At 38.0% G+C, this 20,103-nt stretch overlaps 1 protein-coding gene across 6 annotated transcripts in view; it reads right to left on the bottom strand.

Moving 5' to 3' along the window:
- Positions 1 to 20,103, bottom strand: part of REPS1 (RALBP1 associated Eps domain containing 1) — a 62,821-nt gene that overhangs the window by 19,608 nt on the left and 23,110 nt on the right. For 4 of the 6 annotated variants that reach the window (XM_054162658.1, XM_054162654.1, XM_054162659.1 and 1 more), the window contains exons 4-9: positions 13,888 to 14,041; positions 7,200 to 7,327; positions 6,537 to 6,699; positions 6,158 to 6,221; positions 5,189 to 5,343; positions 187 to 308 (exon numbers count right to left, since the gene is read on the bottom strand). In XM_054162658.1, the coding sequence (XP_054018633.1) occupies positions 187 to 308; positions 5,189 to 5,343; positions 6,158 to 6,221; positions 6,537 to 6,699; positions 7,200 to 7,327; positions 13,888 to 14,041 (786 nt within the window). The remainder of the gene's footprint in view (positions 1 to 186; positions 309 to 5,188; positions 5,344 to 6,157; positions 6,222 to 6,536; positions 6,700 to 7,199; positions 7,328 to 13,887; positions 14,042 to 20,103) is intronic. The other 2 variants (XM_054162657.1, XM_054162655.1) reach the window with 2 other exon arrangements.

Genomic DNA, 20,103 nt, shown 5'->3' on the forward strand with positions numbered 1-20,103 from the left:
TTACCACATACTAAACAGTAGCTTGTCTCACAGTGAGGACAAACATCAGAAGGAAAACATTACCTTTTTCACAATTTAACATGCTAACTTCTTGCCAACGGATAATCAACAATACACCAATTACAGACACATACACAGTTTAGTTATTGACTGGCAATGAAACAACTCTTAAACAGAAGTGCTAACCTCACTGCTCTGATTCAATTCAGGCCAGGTCTGGTTTAGGGATGGCATTGATGGAGACTTGCTTGGAGGGGCTTCTGCCGGAGAGCTGGAGTAACCTACCTCACCAGTCTGTTCTCCAACTTCTGAAATGACAGGAATCACTGTAAGCCAAAATTGTCAACTGCACTCAGTTTACTCTCAGAGAAGTTGTTCACATCTCATTAAAGCACCCTCTGTTTCCCTCCTTCCTAAGTGCTGCTCAGCAGCAGACAAAACCCTCTAGTTCAAGTTGCATATACTATTTATCAGGTGCTACTCTTGTTCTGAGGATCCTTCTGAAAATGGAACATTGAGAATTCTGGTGTTGGCTTTTAAATAACATTTTTCAGATTCTGATTTCATGTAGAAATAAATGCAATTTTTTCTTACATTGAGGAAACAATTAACTACTATTTACTACATCAATCCCAGCACTGAGAAGCTTCGACGAATAAAGTACTTCTTGTACGAAAGATTAAATCAAAACCACTATGCAATGCAAACACGAAGCAAATACACGAAAGCAGGGATGGAGAAAACCATTCCCTTAGATTATTCCCCAAAGACTACTTAAATCTCCTTAGTAAAACAATGGTGTTTCCATTCACTACATTTTGCTGCAGTCTAGCAGCTGTCACATTACCAATGTAAATTGTTACTGTTATGTCATTTTTTTCTGAGCTTTCAGCAAGTACACTTCCCTAGAGAAACACTCCTCCATGATGCAGCACACTTATTTTTGTTCTGTTCAAACAGAATAGAATTGGGTATATCTGAACAATAGATAAAGCATTCCATTACGATCCTGCTTACAGAGTCTTCTATTTTGCAAGATACCACAATACAAGCTCAGAGGTAAAGCCTCCAAAAAACCAAAAAGAAGTTTGGATTACAATTGCAATTGTAAGTAACTTGTACTCATGTAAGTAACAGGAACACTTGAAAGAGGGACTGAAAAAGTAGCTTGACATATTAACAAGATGTTTACAATCTAAAGAACTAAAACTCTGAACAATACTGCATAACAGGAGAGATGGCTTAAATGATCATTTAAGAGACTGCTTGGTAGATGTGATTGAAGCTGACTGCCACAAGAACACGTGTAATACACTGTACCAAAAACTGATTAAAATTTATTAACACAGACTCCTGAAGAGCTGAACTCCACAGCCTGCTCTTCTGCTACAATAGCTCAATATTTTGTCTGCTGTCTTCCCCTCAAAACTCCTAACAAATTCAGTGTCAAACTGAACTGGAAACACTTGAAGAGTCAATGCTGACCAACTGCAACTTGGAAAATCAAGAACCCATTCTTGTCTCCGAGGTGCTGCTTGGAACCAAAAGAGGCTTAGCTTTAAAAGAACAGTCAAAACCCTGAAGTCCAAAAAGAAATTAATTGGCCCATCTTGGGGCCAGGGCAGAGAGAGAACAGGAAAAAGCCATACACTGAAACCAGTAATTTCAAGGTCTTGTTTTTCCTGTAAATGACCAGACATCAGGTTGAGACCCAGTTTTTCCAAACTTGTGCCTAGCATCTTGTATATATGTTTGGTAGAGGAAAGGTCTTTACAAAGCATTCAGACAGAAACTGCATCTAACACCTGCTGCTGGGAAGGGAAAAAAAAACACAAAAAAGCAAGCTACATCAAGCTGGTATTTACAGGCTCAATGATGTCACCAAGCAGCCAAAATAACATGTTGTGCTTACCGTACACAAAAAATATGCTAATTTCAAAATCTGCCAGCAGAAAGATAGCTACAACTCATTTTTCTATTAAAATTCTGCAGAGGCAGGAAAATGCCCAACTGTATAGATTCTTTATGATACAATAGGTCTATGTCATGTGAGTCATAAAGCTAGATGCAAGACAAGATCTACATGTTAACGAGTTTGGGACACCTGCAGTTGGCCACTTAATAGAGTCACAAGGGCTGGTAAGGGAGAGCTTGCCAGAGTAGATCACCAAAGTTCTTCCCTCCCTCTGAGCAGAGATGAAGAGTTCTGGGAGCCCTGTATTTACTTTTTCTTCTGCTGGCCACTAGTTCAAAAGTCAAACTGGAAAGAGACAAAGCTTCAAGGACCAAGCAGAAGTATGGAAGAACAAGGAGAAAGTTTCTAATGAAAGGGCAAAATGAATAATGGTATTGCTAACACCTGAAATAGTGTGCAAGATCCTAAGTTTTTAGAATAGTGAAGTAATTCACATTCTTCAGCAGCTTGAAAATAGGCTATTGGCATCCTGGTTAGTATCAGAAATTGTGCGGCCAGCAGGACTAGGGAAGCAACTGTTCCCCTGGACTCAGCACTGGTGAGGCCACACTTCACATGCTGTTTAGTTTTGGGCTCCTCACTACGAGAAAGACACTGAGGTGCTGGAGCATGTCCCAAGAGCAGCAACGAAGCCGCTGAAGGGTCTGGAGAACAAGTGTTATGATGAGAACTGAGGCTGTACAGCCTAGAGAAAAGAAGGCTAAGGAAAAAACCTCATTGCTCTCTACAGCTACCTGAAAAGTGGTTGGAAGGAGGTTGGGGTTGGATTCCTCTCTCACATAACGAGTAACAGGACAAGAGCAAATGGCTTCAATTCATAATCCATGGTCGTTTAGATTGGCCATTAGAAAAAATTACACAGATTTACGTGTTGTCAAGCATTGGAACAGGCTGTCCAGGGCATCAGTAGAGACACTATCCCTGGAGGTATTTACAATTTTCTTTATGAAAGTTGCATGCTGTGGAAAAAGGGGCCTTAAAAACTCTCTCAGGTGTCATACTTTATAGTTTCTTTGTCTGAGCAGGCTGTTGGAAACATGATTTACTGAAACAGTTTTTACAGGCACTAAAAGGAAAATTACATAAATTTAACCAGTTGACCTTTCTAGGCTGATTTACAGTCCTTAAGTTGAACCCATGTAATCTAGCATGTACATCAGCCTGCACACAGGCCTGTAACTTTTAAATTCAAATAGCAAAGAGATTTGGACTTTTGCAACTACAAGCAAAAGTAGAGCCATGTCAGTAACATCTCCTAAAGCATTTAGTTAAGCATTCAAGTTCTGGTGATAGATCATGTTAGGTGCTAGGCTGAACATGAGCCTGCAGTGTGCCCAGGCAGCCAGAAGGGCCAATGGCATCCTGGCCTGCATCAGGAACAGTACAGCCAGGAGCAGGGAGGTCATTCTGCCCCTGTACACTGCACTGGTTAGGCCGCACCTTGAGTACTGTGTCCAGTTCTGGGCCTCTCAGTTTAGGAAGGATGTTGACTTGCTGGAGCATGTCCAGAGAAGGGCAACAAAGTTGGTGAGGAGCTTGGAACACAAGCCCTATGAGGAGAGACTGAGGGAGCTGGGCTTGCTTAGCCTGGAGAAGAGGAGACTCAGGGGTGACCTTATTGCTCTCTACAACTACCTTAAGGGAGGTTGTAGACAGGCAGAGGTTGGTCTCTTCTCCCAGGCAACCAGCACCAGAACAAGAGGACACAGTCTCAAACTGTGCCAGGTGAACTTTAGGCTGGAGGTGAGGAGAAAGTTCTTCACTGAGAGAGTAATTGGCCATTGGAATGGGCTGCCCAGGGAGGTGGTGGAGTCACTGTCCCTGGAGGTGTTCAATAAAGGATTGGATGTGGCACTTGAAGCCGTGGTTTAGTTAGTCATGAGGTGTTGGGTGACAGGTTGGACTTGATCTCTGAAGTCTTTTCCAACCTTATTGAGTCTATGAACTTTGGTTGAATGATAAAAGCTTTGAAATCTATCAATGAAAGCAGCAGGGCATTAGGTGCAGATACAGTTGTGGGGTTTGGAGTTTTTTTTCCCCCCTTTTTTTGCCTTTTTTGTATGGTTTTGTTTGGGTTTTTATGAAGTAACTGGTTTATACAAATAAAAATTTCATTTCTTATCAAGATTTATGTTTGACAATCACCTTAAAAATCAGAGTATGTAGGTTTTAGCCTCTTGCTAGGTATTCACCCAGTTAATTGTACATATTTCTTATCAGTGTTTTGGCCATAGCAAAATGCTTACTCATACTGAAAACACTTCAGTTACAGCTGACTGCTGTTGGAAAGGTTCTTTGAGGCGCCAAGCTTCTCCCACACAAAATGGTTTAATTATTAAAGGAGAGGAGGTAGGAGCTACAGTACCTAGTTTAAGAACTCAATGATTGTCAGATGAAAGTCTCTGACATCCTACAAACACAGTAGGTAGAAACCCCCTTTTGACTAAATAATTCAAAGGAAATCCTAGAACCTGTACTATCACTGTATAAAGTTGACTTTGTAAGCAAAGACTGCTTGTTAAAAAGTAACCTAAAGCAGTTTTAAAATATCCAGTATCATTTAGCTGTGTGAAAATAGAAAAAGGAAGATGGCCTCAACCATTCTGGTTTTGGGGACCAAGTATTTTGGCACGTATAAACAAGCAGAACTCATACATTCAGTGGTTTATCTGGAAGCATCCAAAGGACTGTGCACAGAAAGACTAGGTGCCAGAACAATGGAGGAGAAATCCTGGTGTCAAGCCAGTAGAACTACTACAAAAAAATCCTTGCTGCTGAGCCTGTATTTTAAACTCCACAGTACTAGCACTGAGCCCAGGAATATTTTAAGTACCTTCAAGACTTACAAATTCATGCTGTATTTTCAGAAATAAGGGTGAACAGAAAGCACATTCATTTGAAAGCAAGTCTGAAGTATAGCTAGATTGGGAATCTGGACTACAATAGCTGATCACTGTATAACAAAATCCATACTGTGACAATTTTGGTTTACTATGAGTCAGTATGTGTACTGTTCCCAAATAACACCTCCCTGTACAGACATACAGACATCAGATTAGCTCTGAGCACTAAGATTTCTCAAACCTGGACACTGCTTTACTTGATACTGATATACTGTGCTATGCTAATACAAACCTATAAACACCTCCTGATACACTCTTAACACCTGTACATTGGAAAACAGTGAAGTTTGTGTTGAAACGAATGTCCTACCCGTCGAGTCTTCCAAATCAATCAGTTTGGGCATTAAACTTTCAGGTAACTTTTCTGGCAAATCATACCCATTCTTCCTAGCAACTACCAGATGAAATGCAGCACAGAACTCATCCAGTGTCAGTGCACCATCTTTATCAAAATCTGACAGTTCCCTAAAAGAGAAAACTTAATGTAAGTACACTTTTAAAGGTTATTTTATTTCCAAAAGACATACTTCTGTTGTGCTACTTGGAAGAATAAAGTTTATATTCCATTTACTCCAATAACACTTACTAGTGCTACACACTTTATTCCTTGAAGAAGATGAGTCTACCTTAGTAACATTTCTTAAGCATCCTTTAAACCCTCTTACTCTCCGAGTTTTTAACTCATTTAAGACAGCAATACACAGTATTACTGGCCTCAGCATTTTGGCAAAGTATGCCAAGGAAACAATAATGTTGAGGCAACGTGATTTGTTTTACATGGGAAAATACCTGAATTAGAAATCATTACATGGAAAGAATGGTCAAAGCTGTTAAGGTAAGCCATTTAATGACAGCATGTGATGATGCAGTGCAAATTCCAAAATACAAACAGGTGTTGCACCAAGCCAAAAATTTATCTTTCATCAAGTCCAACTAAGTGTATCAAAAGACATTTGCACCTGCATATTTTGTTTAGACTTGAAAAAATAAAATTTAAAGAGTTCTTTAAATTTTATATGCGTTTGTAACAATAAAAACTGCAAATAAATTACTTCTTACTCTGAAAAGTCTTTAAAAGCCAAAAATGCATTGTAAATAATGCCAGCTGAGACTCATTACAGACCACTAAAGTAATACTGGTACAAACATGAGTAGGACTGAACATAGGGTACTACTGAAATTTCACTGAGTAACACCTTCTAGTAAGTAGATTATTCAGTAACTGCCAGATAGACAGCTTCCTAAATAATCATCCCAAATAAACATACATCACACTTACCAAATATGAGAAAGCTCAAGAATAGGTAGTTTTGATTTAGTGAAAAATTCTTTAGCTGCAGACCCTGAAAAATTACAACAGTCATTTTTAATATTTAAAGCCACTGAAATCACTAGAAGACTTAAGAGCTATGGTAAAAGACATGAGCTATTTATCAAAGGTTTAGGGAAAGATGTCACTAATCACTAGGATTAAATGAAGGGGAAAAAAGGGCTAATTAGTTTCAAAGACCTTTATTGAATTACACTGGTGTTTACTAGGGTATTACCAGTAAAATGCGTAACTTCCTTCAAAATGGTATGCAAACCTAAGCACACAGCAAAGCCTTTGTAAGAGCACTGCTGCACCCACAATTATATCTTTTTAAAGAGTAACTTACCTGGTATAAATCCATTTAGATCTGGTTGAATGGTTTTAAACTGATTAACATAATACTGCCTTTGTTCATCAGTTATTTTCCAGGGATCATCGTAACTACTTGATTGCCTACGAATTTCATTTGTTGTTGTAGCTGATGCTACAGTTCGAACTGTTGTCTGGTCCTGAAATGAAATATTTTTCCTCAGTATTATCTACCTAAAATGCTTCTATGAAGTCTCAACTTCTTGCCTTCAAAAATAAAGCACAGTTAAATCTCGCAGTAGTTTTAACAACAAACTGCAGGAAACCGTCAGCAGATTGTATCTAACAGGGTAACAGCAGGGTATTTTTGCACACTGATACATATGGATAGCAATGACTGCGAATATGTAAGCGGGGGGGGGGGGGGGGGGGGGGGGGAAGCACATATGCAAAAAAAGCTGAAACACATGTTTTAAAGTCATAATTGCTGACATTTTAAAAAATTGGTAGCTTTTAGTTAATCATACCAAATGAAGTCAACCCCACGAAACAAGTATCTTTTGGGTAAATAACACTGAAGGGACTAGAGCACAGATACACACCAAACATCTGCAACAGAAGTTATTTGAAAAAAAAAAACAAAAATAAATTGCAACATCAGTCTGAATGAAGCAAATCAAATACCAATAAAGTGTCACACCTGGACAGAAGCAGGATGCATGGCTAAAAGAGCACTGGTTGGTGGGGTATCTGCAAAACTGACCCAGTTTTCTTGATGGGGTGGTGGTGAATGGCCAGACCATATGGGATCACTAGAAGTAGATGAGCCTGAAAGCAGAAGAAACATTTTCTTTTCAAAAACAGTCTTGAAAACCGAGTTAAAAAAAAAATGGATATGGAATGTGTATCCTGAAACACATTCTCCTATCAGGGAGATAAACACTTCTAGAATGATGACGAAAATGAAAACCAAAATGCACCGAGGTGACAAAGTTCACCTCCTCACAAACTTATTCCTGTAGATTTTTGTATTAGGTCAGCTTAAATCTGCAGTAAAAAACCAGAAGTAATGAGCTTACTGCAGCATATGTAAAATGTAAATTGAGCTGTACCCATTTAATGAGTTTTGAATGAGTTATTTAATACTCCCCATTTTCGTTTAATTGAGATACGCAATACTTGTATGGACAAACAGCTATATAAAAGTGGCATACAACATTAGCATACAAGTTTATTACCTTAACTTTTTTCTTTCTTGTTTTAGGTTTTAGTTTGCCAAACAAAGTATTGGAAATTCCTCTTAAGAATCAGGCATTTTGGCACAGATTTCTTTCTAAATGATTTCTAGACCAAGTTAACTCAGTTACTGAAAAACAGGCCAAGAATAATAAAATGCATCCATGTAGAGTGTTGCCATCTGCTATGTCTTAACTATCTGGAGCAGAGTAATTTGGATTCATCCTGACCTTTGTTATAATCTACTTCTGCAGTACTGCAGATGTTCAATATCTTAATATTAAAATAACAATGAAGCAACAACACAAAAGATTCGGCTGCCCATAGTTTCAGGTACACCCTCAAAATTCTCTTGAATTGCAAACTAAAAAAAATCTAGGGAACTCAGTTCATAGGGAAAATAGAACATCTTGAACAAGCCTAGGAGAATCCCAGGACTCCATTCCACTCTAACTCCTAAAAGAAATGGTGAACTCTGTACATCTAAACAGCAGTTGTGAAATTGATTACTTTAATCTGCTTTTCTTGCACAACTGAATGCTTCCTTTTGATGTGTTAAAATCGTACTCATACAGGAATTTCTGCAGAAGCAGATTTCCTTTTCAAAGGTAGGTCAACTTCCCATGAGTTTCTGTATGCCCTCTGTACAACCCACAAATAAGAAATGTGAGTCATAATTTTAATCCTGCTGCAAAGATGTAAATTGAAGCAAGAACCCCCAATGTGTTGCCAAGACGCTGACTAAAACATTGCTATAAGAAGTCCATTTACATGCAATGTATGAAACTGACAGAAACAATCCCAGGTTCTTGGAGACTGATGACAATACTACATAAGCTGCAGTAAACAGCGAAGGAAATCTGAGAACCAGTGAGGCACACTGAGGGCTGACTTCTAAAGTCAAGTAACATTGCTAGTGTACAAAACTGCTATTTAATTTCTAGCAGTATGCAATTTCTCTTTCATTCCATAAATGACCTTTTTCCTAGGAGAAAGTAATGAGAGAAATGCTTAGAACAGATTTATCTTTGCTCTCCTCCTACATAAAATAGCCATAACTCCGCACAACACACACTCTTGCATTGGAGAGTGTAACTTGAGATTTAAAGGGGGAGAAAACTCCTCCTCCAAAAAAAATAAATATCTAAGTCAAACATACAGAATTGAGAAGTTACATTAATTCTGAATTCAATCAAAACATGAGATTAACAGCCACGGAATTTTGTGGCTTGCTTCAGGTTTTTTGTTTGGATGGAGCATGTTTGTTTGCTTTTAAAGTTAAATTTACTATAATAAAATGCCATTATTAATTATCTCCCCCCCCCCCCCCCAATATGTCGTCTTCACTACTGGAATCTCCAGATGTGGACTGGAGCTTCTAGCAATTGTGCTGGTTTTGGCTGCAGTAGAGTTAATTTTCCACATCTAGTATGGGGCTGTTTTGAATTTATGCTAGAAACTGTTTATAACACAGGGATGTTTTAGTTACTGCTAAGCAGTGCTTATGCAGAGTCAAGGCCTTTTCTGGTTTTAACATTACCCCATCAACAAGTAGGCTGGGGGTGTACAAGAAACTAGGAGGGGAAGCAGCCAGGATCCTGACTGACCAAAGAGATTCTCTTCCATATGACGCTGTGTTCAGCATATGAAGCTGGGGGAAGAAGGAAGAGGATACATTGAGAGTTAGAGCATTTTGTCTTCCCAAATAACCATAGCTTGTGATGGAGCCCTGATCCTTCAGATAGCTTAACACCTGCCTGCCCACTGAAAGCAGTGAATGAATTCTTTGTTTTCCTTTCTTGTATGTCTTATCTATTAAACTGTCTTTATCTCAACCCACGACTTTTCTTACTTTTACTCTTCCAGTTCTCTCCCCCAATCCACCAGAGAGGTGGTCAGTTGACAGCTGGGGTTAAAACACAACTGTGACTTTATGCAAAGTTGCTGCAGATAAAGGCAGTTTAACAGTGGTTTTTGCCTTAGGGTTCTACTTCAGTAGCTGACCTAACTCTAGATAAACAAAGTGCAGAAAACTTCGGAGTCTCTCCATCCATCTGGTCTCCCTCAGCATAGTGCTAACAGAGAGTAAGACCCACACAAGTCCTTCCCTGTCTGTCCTTCAGACACCAACATTATTACCACTAACCTTATATACCTTTACTTCAAATAACTTGTCTTAATACATTTTAATTTGTCCATTGGAGATGCTAGCAGTATCAAACTGTCACATCCTGAGTACTTTACAAGTATTGTAAGAGCTGTTTGTTTCTCCTCTATTCAAATGAGAATGCTCTTGTGTTGCTATTCCTGTTATCCACTCTGTGATGTAACATTTTAGGACACAGGAGGAAAAGGCTGGAGGACACTGGAGAAAAATTACTGAACACCTGATCTACAGACACTTATGGTCTGTCATCTGCTAGTAATTCAATTCTCAAGCATTATAATTACATCTGACACTTCAAGATAGTCACCCCTCACTTTGTTCTCAAAACTACAAAGCCAGACTGGAAACACTACAGTAAAAGGGTAGGTGGAATAAAACTAGATCACAGAGAAGACTTGGATCAGTACATTTGTATTTTATTTGTTACCCAGCTAAGAAACAACCTTCAGTGGTCTCTGTGCATATTCATCAGTTGGAACACAATTAACAGCACTCTGAATGGAGAGTAGGCCTAAGACCAATTATCAACTAGCTGGTGAAGTCTAATGCACCATGTTTAGTATGAAGACCTGACTTGAATTCCTGTGGCTGCTCTGTATCCTTCTCCTGTAGTTCAAATCTTACAAACACATTGGTAACTTGTGGGAAATTGTCTAATTTCCTGTGGAAGAAAAGTCACCTCTTTACTTAAAGCCACAAATACAAGTGTAAGAAATGATCTATGCAAGTAGCTTGTACATTTCAGTAACTATACAAACCTGGGCTTACTCAAAGAAATAGAGTTTCAGCCCAGCCTGTAAACTAGAAAGAGCTCTCCTTATGACCAATCTGTGATGAAACAAAACCAGAAGGTGAGCACAACTTTGGCAATAAGATGCTGCAGAACTCTCCCCTCTCTGAAAACTCACGTCCAGGTAAGAATAACCCTTAACTTGTAACAAGGCTAATTCTCAACAATTACTGAAGTAGTAACTGGGATACAAAGGACTACTCATTTCCCTGCAAGCACAGTAAAGACCTCAAGACTCTACCGGTGTAAGTGAACTGTTAGCACAGCAGACATGCTCCACTTCCGTCCATGAACTTTTCTTGCTCTTAATTTCAAAAACTGCAGCAAAATTTCTCCAACAAAGACATGAAAGAAGTGTGGCTTAAGGCTGCAAGTTCTCATACATATTCAGACATTAAAACAGAACTTTGGTATAATGCCAAAGAAAGCTGACAGAGGTCCTATGACTGAACAGAAGACCTCAGGATTATTTTACTGGTTTGAAATCATTATTTGAATACTACCAACATAAATGCTCTGCTTTGCTTCCAGTCCTGACTACAAGGTAATAAAAACCAGTTTCTAGTCCCTATTCTGATGCGGCATTCAACCACCATTTGAAGTGAGGAAGGTGCTCTTTCTATCGACTTTGTTACCATCAGCATTCTTTTCTAGAAGCTGGAGCTGTAGTGGAAAACGAGCTGAAAAGGCAGAAGTATGATGGTTTGTTTGTTCATCTCTTGTAACTAGTATATAGGAACAGGAGACTCCGTGAAAACTGATCCAGATGAGAAATGCAACCCAGAACTGGGACACATGATTTTTGAACAGCTTCATCTTAAATTGTTAAATCAAAGGCACCTGGAAGACTTCAGACACTCAGACTTCTAATAGAATTAACTTTGACATTTGAGGATGAGATCCAAACTAACTATAAACTTTGTTCTACTCAGGCAATCCACGTCTCACACTGAACTATTATTTCCTGGTATTGAAGTAGAATACACACACCCTTTGGGGCTCTCTTTACAAAAAAGGCTTAAAGAAAGATGGTAACAAGCCATGGTTTCTGATTTCATGTAAGCAAGCACATTGTGCTAGTCATGAATACGCCTCAGACTACAGCTCCTTGTGAAGCATCACTAACACTATCCTGAATGACCGGATAACACAGCAGCAAAACTATTGTAAAATCCAAATTCTTTTGCTCTGTTGAGTTTTCTTTCTCAAGAAACTGAGAACGACAGCTATAAGCTATGCTTAAGACTTCTGATACAGAAAAACAACAATTGAGTCATTAGGTAATAACTATTATACAGCCCAATTTAACACAGAAAGCACAAAGTAGTTTTGTTCATGGTGGGAACATAATGACCCAATGAAGTCTCTTTAATGTGCATAAGTCAGAATCTTCATGTCTAAATCTTCCTCCAAACAAAAGTTCTGAGTTTTGCCCTTCTGGCTTAAGGCAACACAGTGTTTAGCATTAGACCCATCAGAAACATTTTCACACCTGTGGATCCATGCATTTCACAGCCCCATTACCTTCAAACAATGTTTCATATAACATGAAATACAAGCAGAGAGACCTGGGTTCTTTTTTCTTGGATCACAAGTGAAATGGCACAGTTCTGCCTTAAATCCTACTGTAGTATCATCATATACTTGACAAATTACCTCATTTCTCAGTAACAGCTTGCACTGGAATCAAGATGAACTTGCAGTGCTGATTTCAAGAAAAATAACCAATAGTCTATCTGGTTCTACCTAAATGTCAACAGAACATAATTTGCCTATAAAATACAGTCCTTAAAAAGCAGGCTCGGGGGGAGGGTGGAATTACATATTGTCCAGATCAGCTGAAATTCATCTCCAGTGCAAAAAAAAAAGTAATTAAAAAGCTCACCTGCAGTGAATCAGGATGATCATTTTTGTTAAGCTAATATATGAAAATCCACTCTATCCTTAGCACAGGCAGAACAGAATCTTTAGGTAACAGTAGATATGAATTCCTTTAAACACACTATGAATGTGTTTCAGTATGGAATATAAAATTGGTGAATATTCAACTACTTCAGAAATATTTTCAGGCAACTACTACTGACAATTTTATTCATTCGTTAGATACCGAAGGGAAAGCACTGCCAAACTGAAATACTGATGTGGCATTACAATTTTCAGAGGACAATATTGGGTGCTCTTCAACAGTGGAAATAACTTGCAGAATTTCCTCGAGTCCCTGAGCTCTTAAGTTGGAAAAACTTCACAAGTTAGAAGTATTAGCAAACAATATTCAGGACACGGGCATAAATCTCTGCATACAACCCATTTCAATTCTAAAGTAAGTTTTGTTTCCTTCCTCAGCTAATTCCAATTACAGAATCCCTGGTCCTTGATGGATGTTTGTAACTACATAATGACAATAAATTGAAAGGTAATGATAATTTTGGGTCATCACAATGGAAATAAACCAACCAACCACAGCTCAGTCTGAAACTACAGACTGCAAAATGCAACGTATTATTTAGCAGTATCATAAAAAACAAAGCCTGAATTAGAATTGCTCTGCTGTTAAGTCTACCAGGTATCAGTAAGAGAACAGAACTTTTTGAAGTAACAGATATTAAGGGAGAAAGCTTTTTAAATCAGAGCACACTGACACAACAACAGGAAGGGTCTTCATGTTAAATGAAGAACAGTAACGGATAAAAATATTTACTGAAATGAGTGGTTCTACCATGACAGATTGGAGATATAGTAGCTCCAGTTATGTTTACATAAACTTTAAAGAAAGACAGAAAAAAAAAATAATTAGTTGTTCTGGCAATTCATCTAATCTACCAGAAGCATAATTCAAACAAACAATACATTATCAGCTGTTTTCCTTTGAGCTCCCCAACGTGCTGGGTGTACTGACAGTTCCTGCAAAACTTCTGTAGGATGTCAGTTTTGCATTAGAAAACTTTCCACTGGGACACTTCCATAATCTCTGTCCCTCCCTCCAAACTCTAAGGATTTCCCATACTAAGAAATGGATCAGCCACATCCAAGACTATGGATTCCAAGGTACTACCATCAACATGAATATTTGAAGCTGCAAGAAAGTTTCCAGGACTGGAAAACACACACACAAAATCATTACCTGAACTCATTTAATATATTTAAGAATTCCACAAGTTTGGGTTACAGCTGAAGCATAACATAAGACATTTATACCTGGTTGTGCTTCACTAAATGGAGCCCAAAAAGGCCCAGGTCCAGCAAGAGGTCGTTCATTATTCCCTCCGCTGGGATGGCGGTTGTGCTTCCTCCATGTATGTGGAGAGGTTGGTGGGGATTGCTGTGGTGAAACAACTGGAGATGTGGACTCCTAATAAAACAAAGGAACCTTTTAAGTTTTTTACTAAGTAACTGAATACATAAAAGCCTATCTAAAACCATTATTTCTAGGAATAACCATGACTGCAGTTCATGTCTCATTTTAGAGTGAAAAATTACTATGTATTAGAATGAGGGAACAGGAGAAGTCAGGTACAGTATGGCTGAGACTGGACATGTTCAAACAACGTCACCTAATGCATTTTTAACTTGGCATCCTTAAGACAAGAACAATGCCAAATGAAATGGTTTAGTTACAAAGGAAACTATCATTTTCACTTGTGATAAAAGTTAAGATTTGAACCCAGGTCTCAAAAGGAAAGATTACTTACTGTATAACTTCTTAGCATAGTTAATTTTCATCAAATGTTTGACAATCAGTTACTTGCATTGCAAGAAGAAACAAGAGTATTAAAAAGAAAAATCACTAGATTGGCCACATTTGTAATATGCAAAAACAGACATATTTGTTTCCCCAAAGAATGATGCCATCTAGCATATACTTGTCTGCTGTACAAATTACAAGTTAGTTTTGCCCTGATGTTAAAACTCGAGCCCCTCTTTAATCTCATCTTGTACTACGTCCTCCTTGAAGAAATAGGAAAATAAAGAATCCTATCTGCAATTTCTACCTGGAATCAGTTCTCATGAGACATTGAGATTACCAGAATACCCCATTTCAAATAAAATACAAATGAAAAAATAACTTCAGACTGTAACAAAGTATTTATATAGCTGAAAGTAATTTCCTCCAAGTATCTAGATCTTTTGAAATGCCCATTTGCCACATTTCTCAATTTAAACTAAACTGTGCGAGTGAAAACAACCACAACAAGAACACAAAGCTTGAACTCCGAGTTTCCTGAAAAGTAAAAACAAAACAAAAAATCTCAAGATCTGTTTCAGCAGTAGATAGACAAAAAAACACCACCAGAAAGAACCATAAAAAAAAAATGTTTGGTACTCGGTCTCTGTGCTATCAACTGGTAACATACCATCAAGTATCAACAGTCAGACTTACTGTGGGCTTCCACACAATCCCCACAACTGAACTGGTTTACAAAGGTCATTATGCTTTTTAATCTGTACTACACAAGCCTGCAAGAGTCTAAAAGTTGATGATAAAGTGCCATAAACAAGCTTTTCTACATGTGAGGTACACACTAAAACTACATGCATTCTCACAATGAAGTTCTAGGGCCATGACAATTGCTTACTTTCTAATGTGTTGATGTAAACTTCCATCTTTTCTGCCTCCCTCTGATTTTCCTATTTCCTGGACTACAGGGCCCTTCTGGTTGATTCAGAAAATGAGGGATTTTCCTGAAGTTCTGACTACTAAGTCAGGTTTCCTTAAGTGAGTTTCTAGGCTATAACATTTTAAACTCTGCATTCAAAACATGTAAACAATGTCCATGAGTATTAGCAGCGAATCACAAAATGGCCAAGAGCAGTACTAATTCACTTCAACTTTTAATTCAGGGACCAACTGACTGGCATAGTCCAAGTCACTGTTTTTCCACAGCACCTTCCACCACTTCAAGATTTATTGTTTTTGTTACAGTTACAAATCTTTCTGAAATCTGCCTGAAGATTCCTCCTCTCTTCAGCTTAACTGACACAAAAACATATTTTAGATTACATAATTTCTTACAAGTACAGGGGGACAAGAGGCTAAGCAGTCAGTATCCAGAGTGCTACTTGCAGGCTGGAAGCTAGAACCACAGTTGTATAATTAGTCTGCCTGGCATAATGCAACAGTTGCTAGGATGCATCACTAGAATCAATGAAAAGCTTCCTCTTCCCTTGATTTTTATACAAGTCATCTCTATCAAAAAAGATCTGAAAGATGTTTGAATTTTCAGACAAAATACTATGAGTAAATCTTGATCAAAGGTATGCTTGATCACAGACACTATTCCTTTACTGCAGCAGTCTTACTCCAGTAAGTCAGATGATCCAGAAAGACACAGAAGAAAAATCAGGCAGACAAGCATATGATAGTCTACCTAAATGAAATAACTCCCTATTTCTAGTAACTGCATGTGAGCACTTGAACTCTTGACACAAAGACCTCATGAAACAGCCTCTAATGAGGCTGACAACTGTGACTATTCAGTAAGTCTCTTAACATTTGGCCTATGCTCAAGGCATAGGAAGAAATTGTAAATACAACCCTCAACTTCAATTCTTCTGTTTACTTTACACATGGTGCATGTAACTCTGCAAAGCATGTAATATCAGTAATCAGATCAGATGTACCAGCAATGCTGCAGTCAATGTTACATAAAAATTCTGAACATTTAGATTTCCCACAACTCATTTCGAGTTTCCAAATTATTAAATAGCAAAAGCGTATCACCAGCTCTGATGCTGAAAGGCTTCTGGAAAAGGGACAAGCTGTAGTCTTCAGCCTTACCATCATTACAAGACACATTCCCAAAAGAGTTTAAACCAAATTCAGATGGCATTACTGTGGTACCATTTTTCTCCAGTGCAATGCCAGTCACCTACATATATCACTCACGACAACCGTTGATCTAGCTCACTGAAAGCTTAGGAGGACTAAAACTTAATTAAAAAACTCCAACAATATATTTGTGTGTATACATAAAAAGATACAAGTGTGTGTGCATATATATATATTTAATGGCTTAGTCAAAATATTGAAGGCTTGATGAAAGTGTAAAGAAGGAAGATGCAAGCCATAAAAGACTGAGGAGGAGGAAGGACTGTAGCAACACAGGTTGTCATTCAAAAGCAGTCATACAAAATACAGCAAATAGGGATTTACTGAAACTGTATTTACATTCAGGTGCATTCACTCCTTACACATAGGTTAACAACAACTGTTTATCATTTTCATATACTCATGCCTAGAGAACATGCTTTGTTTTATGAAGATTCGACTTCAGTTTTGCATTCAGCTTCACACTTCAGTAAAGAGAGGCAGGATGCTCATAAGAACCACCTCTGTTGCTCAACAGCAATATATACTCTCATAAATGGAGAGCGTTTTGAGAGTTTGAGAATACATTGCAGCTGAGAAAGCAGGCTTGTTCACTTTAACCTGTCCAATCTATTGAAAGCCTAAAATACCTTTGATCAGACTTTCCTGGGAACAGTAAGGTACAGAATCTAGTTTAACTGCACTTCAAAATCCTAACATGTAATGACTACAATTTGCCTGATCTGTGTTACTGATAATGCAGGAATTATGACTTTCACCAATTCTAGAAGTTACCCACCCAATCTCTTTGGGAACTGTTGACAACTTTACTCACCCTCCATATACTGTAGTTGATGTTCCACTGATTTGATCAGCTACTATTAAAATCATGTTTTGACAAACCCGTTTAGCACTTTCCAAGCACTTATAAATATTTAAAAGCACTAGCTTTTCATTTCTCTCCAAACCTCAATAAAAATCATAGCAATTACAATAGCCTGGGTTTTGCTGTCTTAAGATGTTTATTCTTCCTCTTCACATTATTCCAGAACACAAATCTATGTAAGAGTATGTTGACATAGATAGTTAATTATTTAACATTTTCATATTAAAACCAAACTGCTCAATAACTAATAAAAGAAGGTCATATCTAACAGGCAAAATTTAAAGACTACCTTAATTAGCAGAAAACATTTTAAAAGTTCTTTAAAAAGCATGGTTTTGTGAAACTGGAATTGCAAAACTAAGACACTATGAAGGACTCAGAACTTGGGAAGCTTTTTTCAGTGACAAGCAGTGACTAAAAATGTTATGTTAATTTTAAAAAGTGACATAATATACAGCTCTAAAAGAACCACCTTAGGTGAAGTCAAACAGACTGGTGTTAGGCAACACAGCACTGTGCTAAAGCAACTCTGGAGAGATCTCAACCTCAAAAGGGTATTGCAAGCATACATGAGTCAAATGAGTTTATAAACCTTTTCCTGGATCTCACACCTCAGGCCAGAAGAAAGCCTCCTAAGGAGAATTCCAGAGACAATGAAGCCAGACATGGTATCCGAAGGGTAGCTCTAAGGGTGTTGGGATCCAGGTCCTGATACCACACAGCCTGCATAAGAGTCAGGGAACAGATCCATCATGAAGAAAGATTATGCTAGAGATGGTTAATTGCATTGCAGAACCCATGTTTTCGTAATCAAGTAGCACTCATACTGAAGACCAAAACAGTCCCTGGCTCAAGGTGAACTTCTCCACACGCAGCACTACACATTTTGAGAGAGGAGGGGTGTGGTTCAGCCAATTACAACCTAGTTTGTCTGACCTGAATAGTTTGAAAGGCTTTAGACTAGGCTTTGAAGAAAACAGCAACTGAAAACAGAGACAAATGGAAAAGGGATGAATCACAGCATGGGAAATTTTCCTTATGTTGGCTGATATGATTTTTACTATTTTCTGGACAAGGAACTGCACTACATTTAACCTGAACCTCAAGCACACGAGTGGGGTGCCATACAGTTCCAGCAATGTGGCAACTAATACAAGAACAGAAAGTGCAACAGGAGTGGCTACAGAAGGAGCAAAGCCAGACTGCATTAGAATGGGAACTATGTGATTGAATGACTTATTTGGGGAATGACCTTATTTGATACTGTAGGTAACTGATAATGCGCACTGCATGGCATGCTGATGAGCTCTTAGAATAAACGTTAAGGAGATAGATGGATAGATTCCTTCCAGGACACAGGCAACAGTAAAAATAAAATACAGCTTATTGCATAGTAGAAATTAATACTGAACTGCATCATGAGGATCAGCTGAAAGCACATGTCAATTATCAGACCATGACAGCACAGCAAAAATGACAAATGTGTTTTATTCACAATTGCCAAGGTGCACGAGGAATGATGTATTAAGCAAAATCAGGGCAGTACCCTAAAAAACAGGATTAGTACTAGCAAGATGTCATTTGGAGTAAGAAATACAAATCTAGTAAAATATTTTCAGTAAGAATTGTTTCAGACTGGATCAAAGGCAGAGAAAATGACTATGAGGATTGCTGGTAACTAGTTTGAGACAAAACTGAGACTGTGGACTAAAGCAAACCAAAGCTAAGAGGGAATACAATGTTTTTGTAGTAAATACTGGTAGTGTTCTGCAGCTGTTAAAAAAAAAGGTATTAACCTGAGCAAAGTTGAGTGGGAATTTCCACCATGTTCCCACAAATATCCCACTATATTACTATTAAGGCTCTGAAATTGTTTTCTCTCAAATGGCCAGGGTAGATAAAAGGTCATGATTTCAAGAAAGAATACTGATTATTTTTTAAAAACTCATTAACAATTCCTCATGAAAACAGAAGATTAGTCTCAATGACTCAAGACCTTTTTCAATTCTGTGTTCCCAGTTTATTTAGCACCAGGTACTTTACCTGGAATTACCTGTTCAATCTACAAAATAGAAACAAAAGAAAATGGACAACTGGCAAAATCTTACAGGCACACAATTTCTTCCATAGTTACAAAACTGAAATTATCAACTTTTGACTGCTACAGGTGCCAAATGTGACCTCTTACCCTCAAGGGTGCATTGTTATGACAATAAATTAATATTATCTAGAATGCCAATATTACGCTTAATGCACATAGGTAAGTACTTTCAGCTTTATTTTTAAATACCTTCTGTTTTCACCTGGATATAGCATGGTTCAGCCTATCAGCATTTTCCAAATAAGCTTCAGCTGTCAGAGCCTCAAATTCTATTGAAACTATCTACCCCTTTTCCTGGAACAGGTGGCAAGCCAAGTGAAAAGTATCCCAAAGCAGTACGTAATTAACACCTGGATCACACAAGGACTGGAAAAAGTATTTGCTTTGTGTCTTTAACAATAAAACACAAAAATCATCCAAAAGCAGTATCTAACAGACTGATACTAAGAGCCATTTAGTCACTTGTTAGCTACTTCCAGAAGAGAGAAAATGCTTCCTAATTTCACCTTATTGCTTCTTCAAAAAACAATGTTTTCAGTTTCAGTCTCATTCCTTAAACATAAAAGGCAGCCAAAAAGCTCCCATCTTCACTGACAGCTTCCAATCCAATTCTATTAG

This window comes from Dryobates pubescens, chromosome 6, assembly GCF_014839835.1.
Source record: "Dryobates pubescens isolate bDryPub1 chromosome 6, bDryPub1.pri, whole genome shotgun sequence".
NCBI lineage: Eukaryota > Metazoa > Chordata > Aves > Piciformes > Picidae > Dryobates > Dryobates pubescens.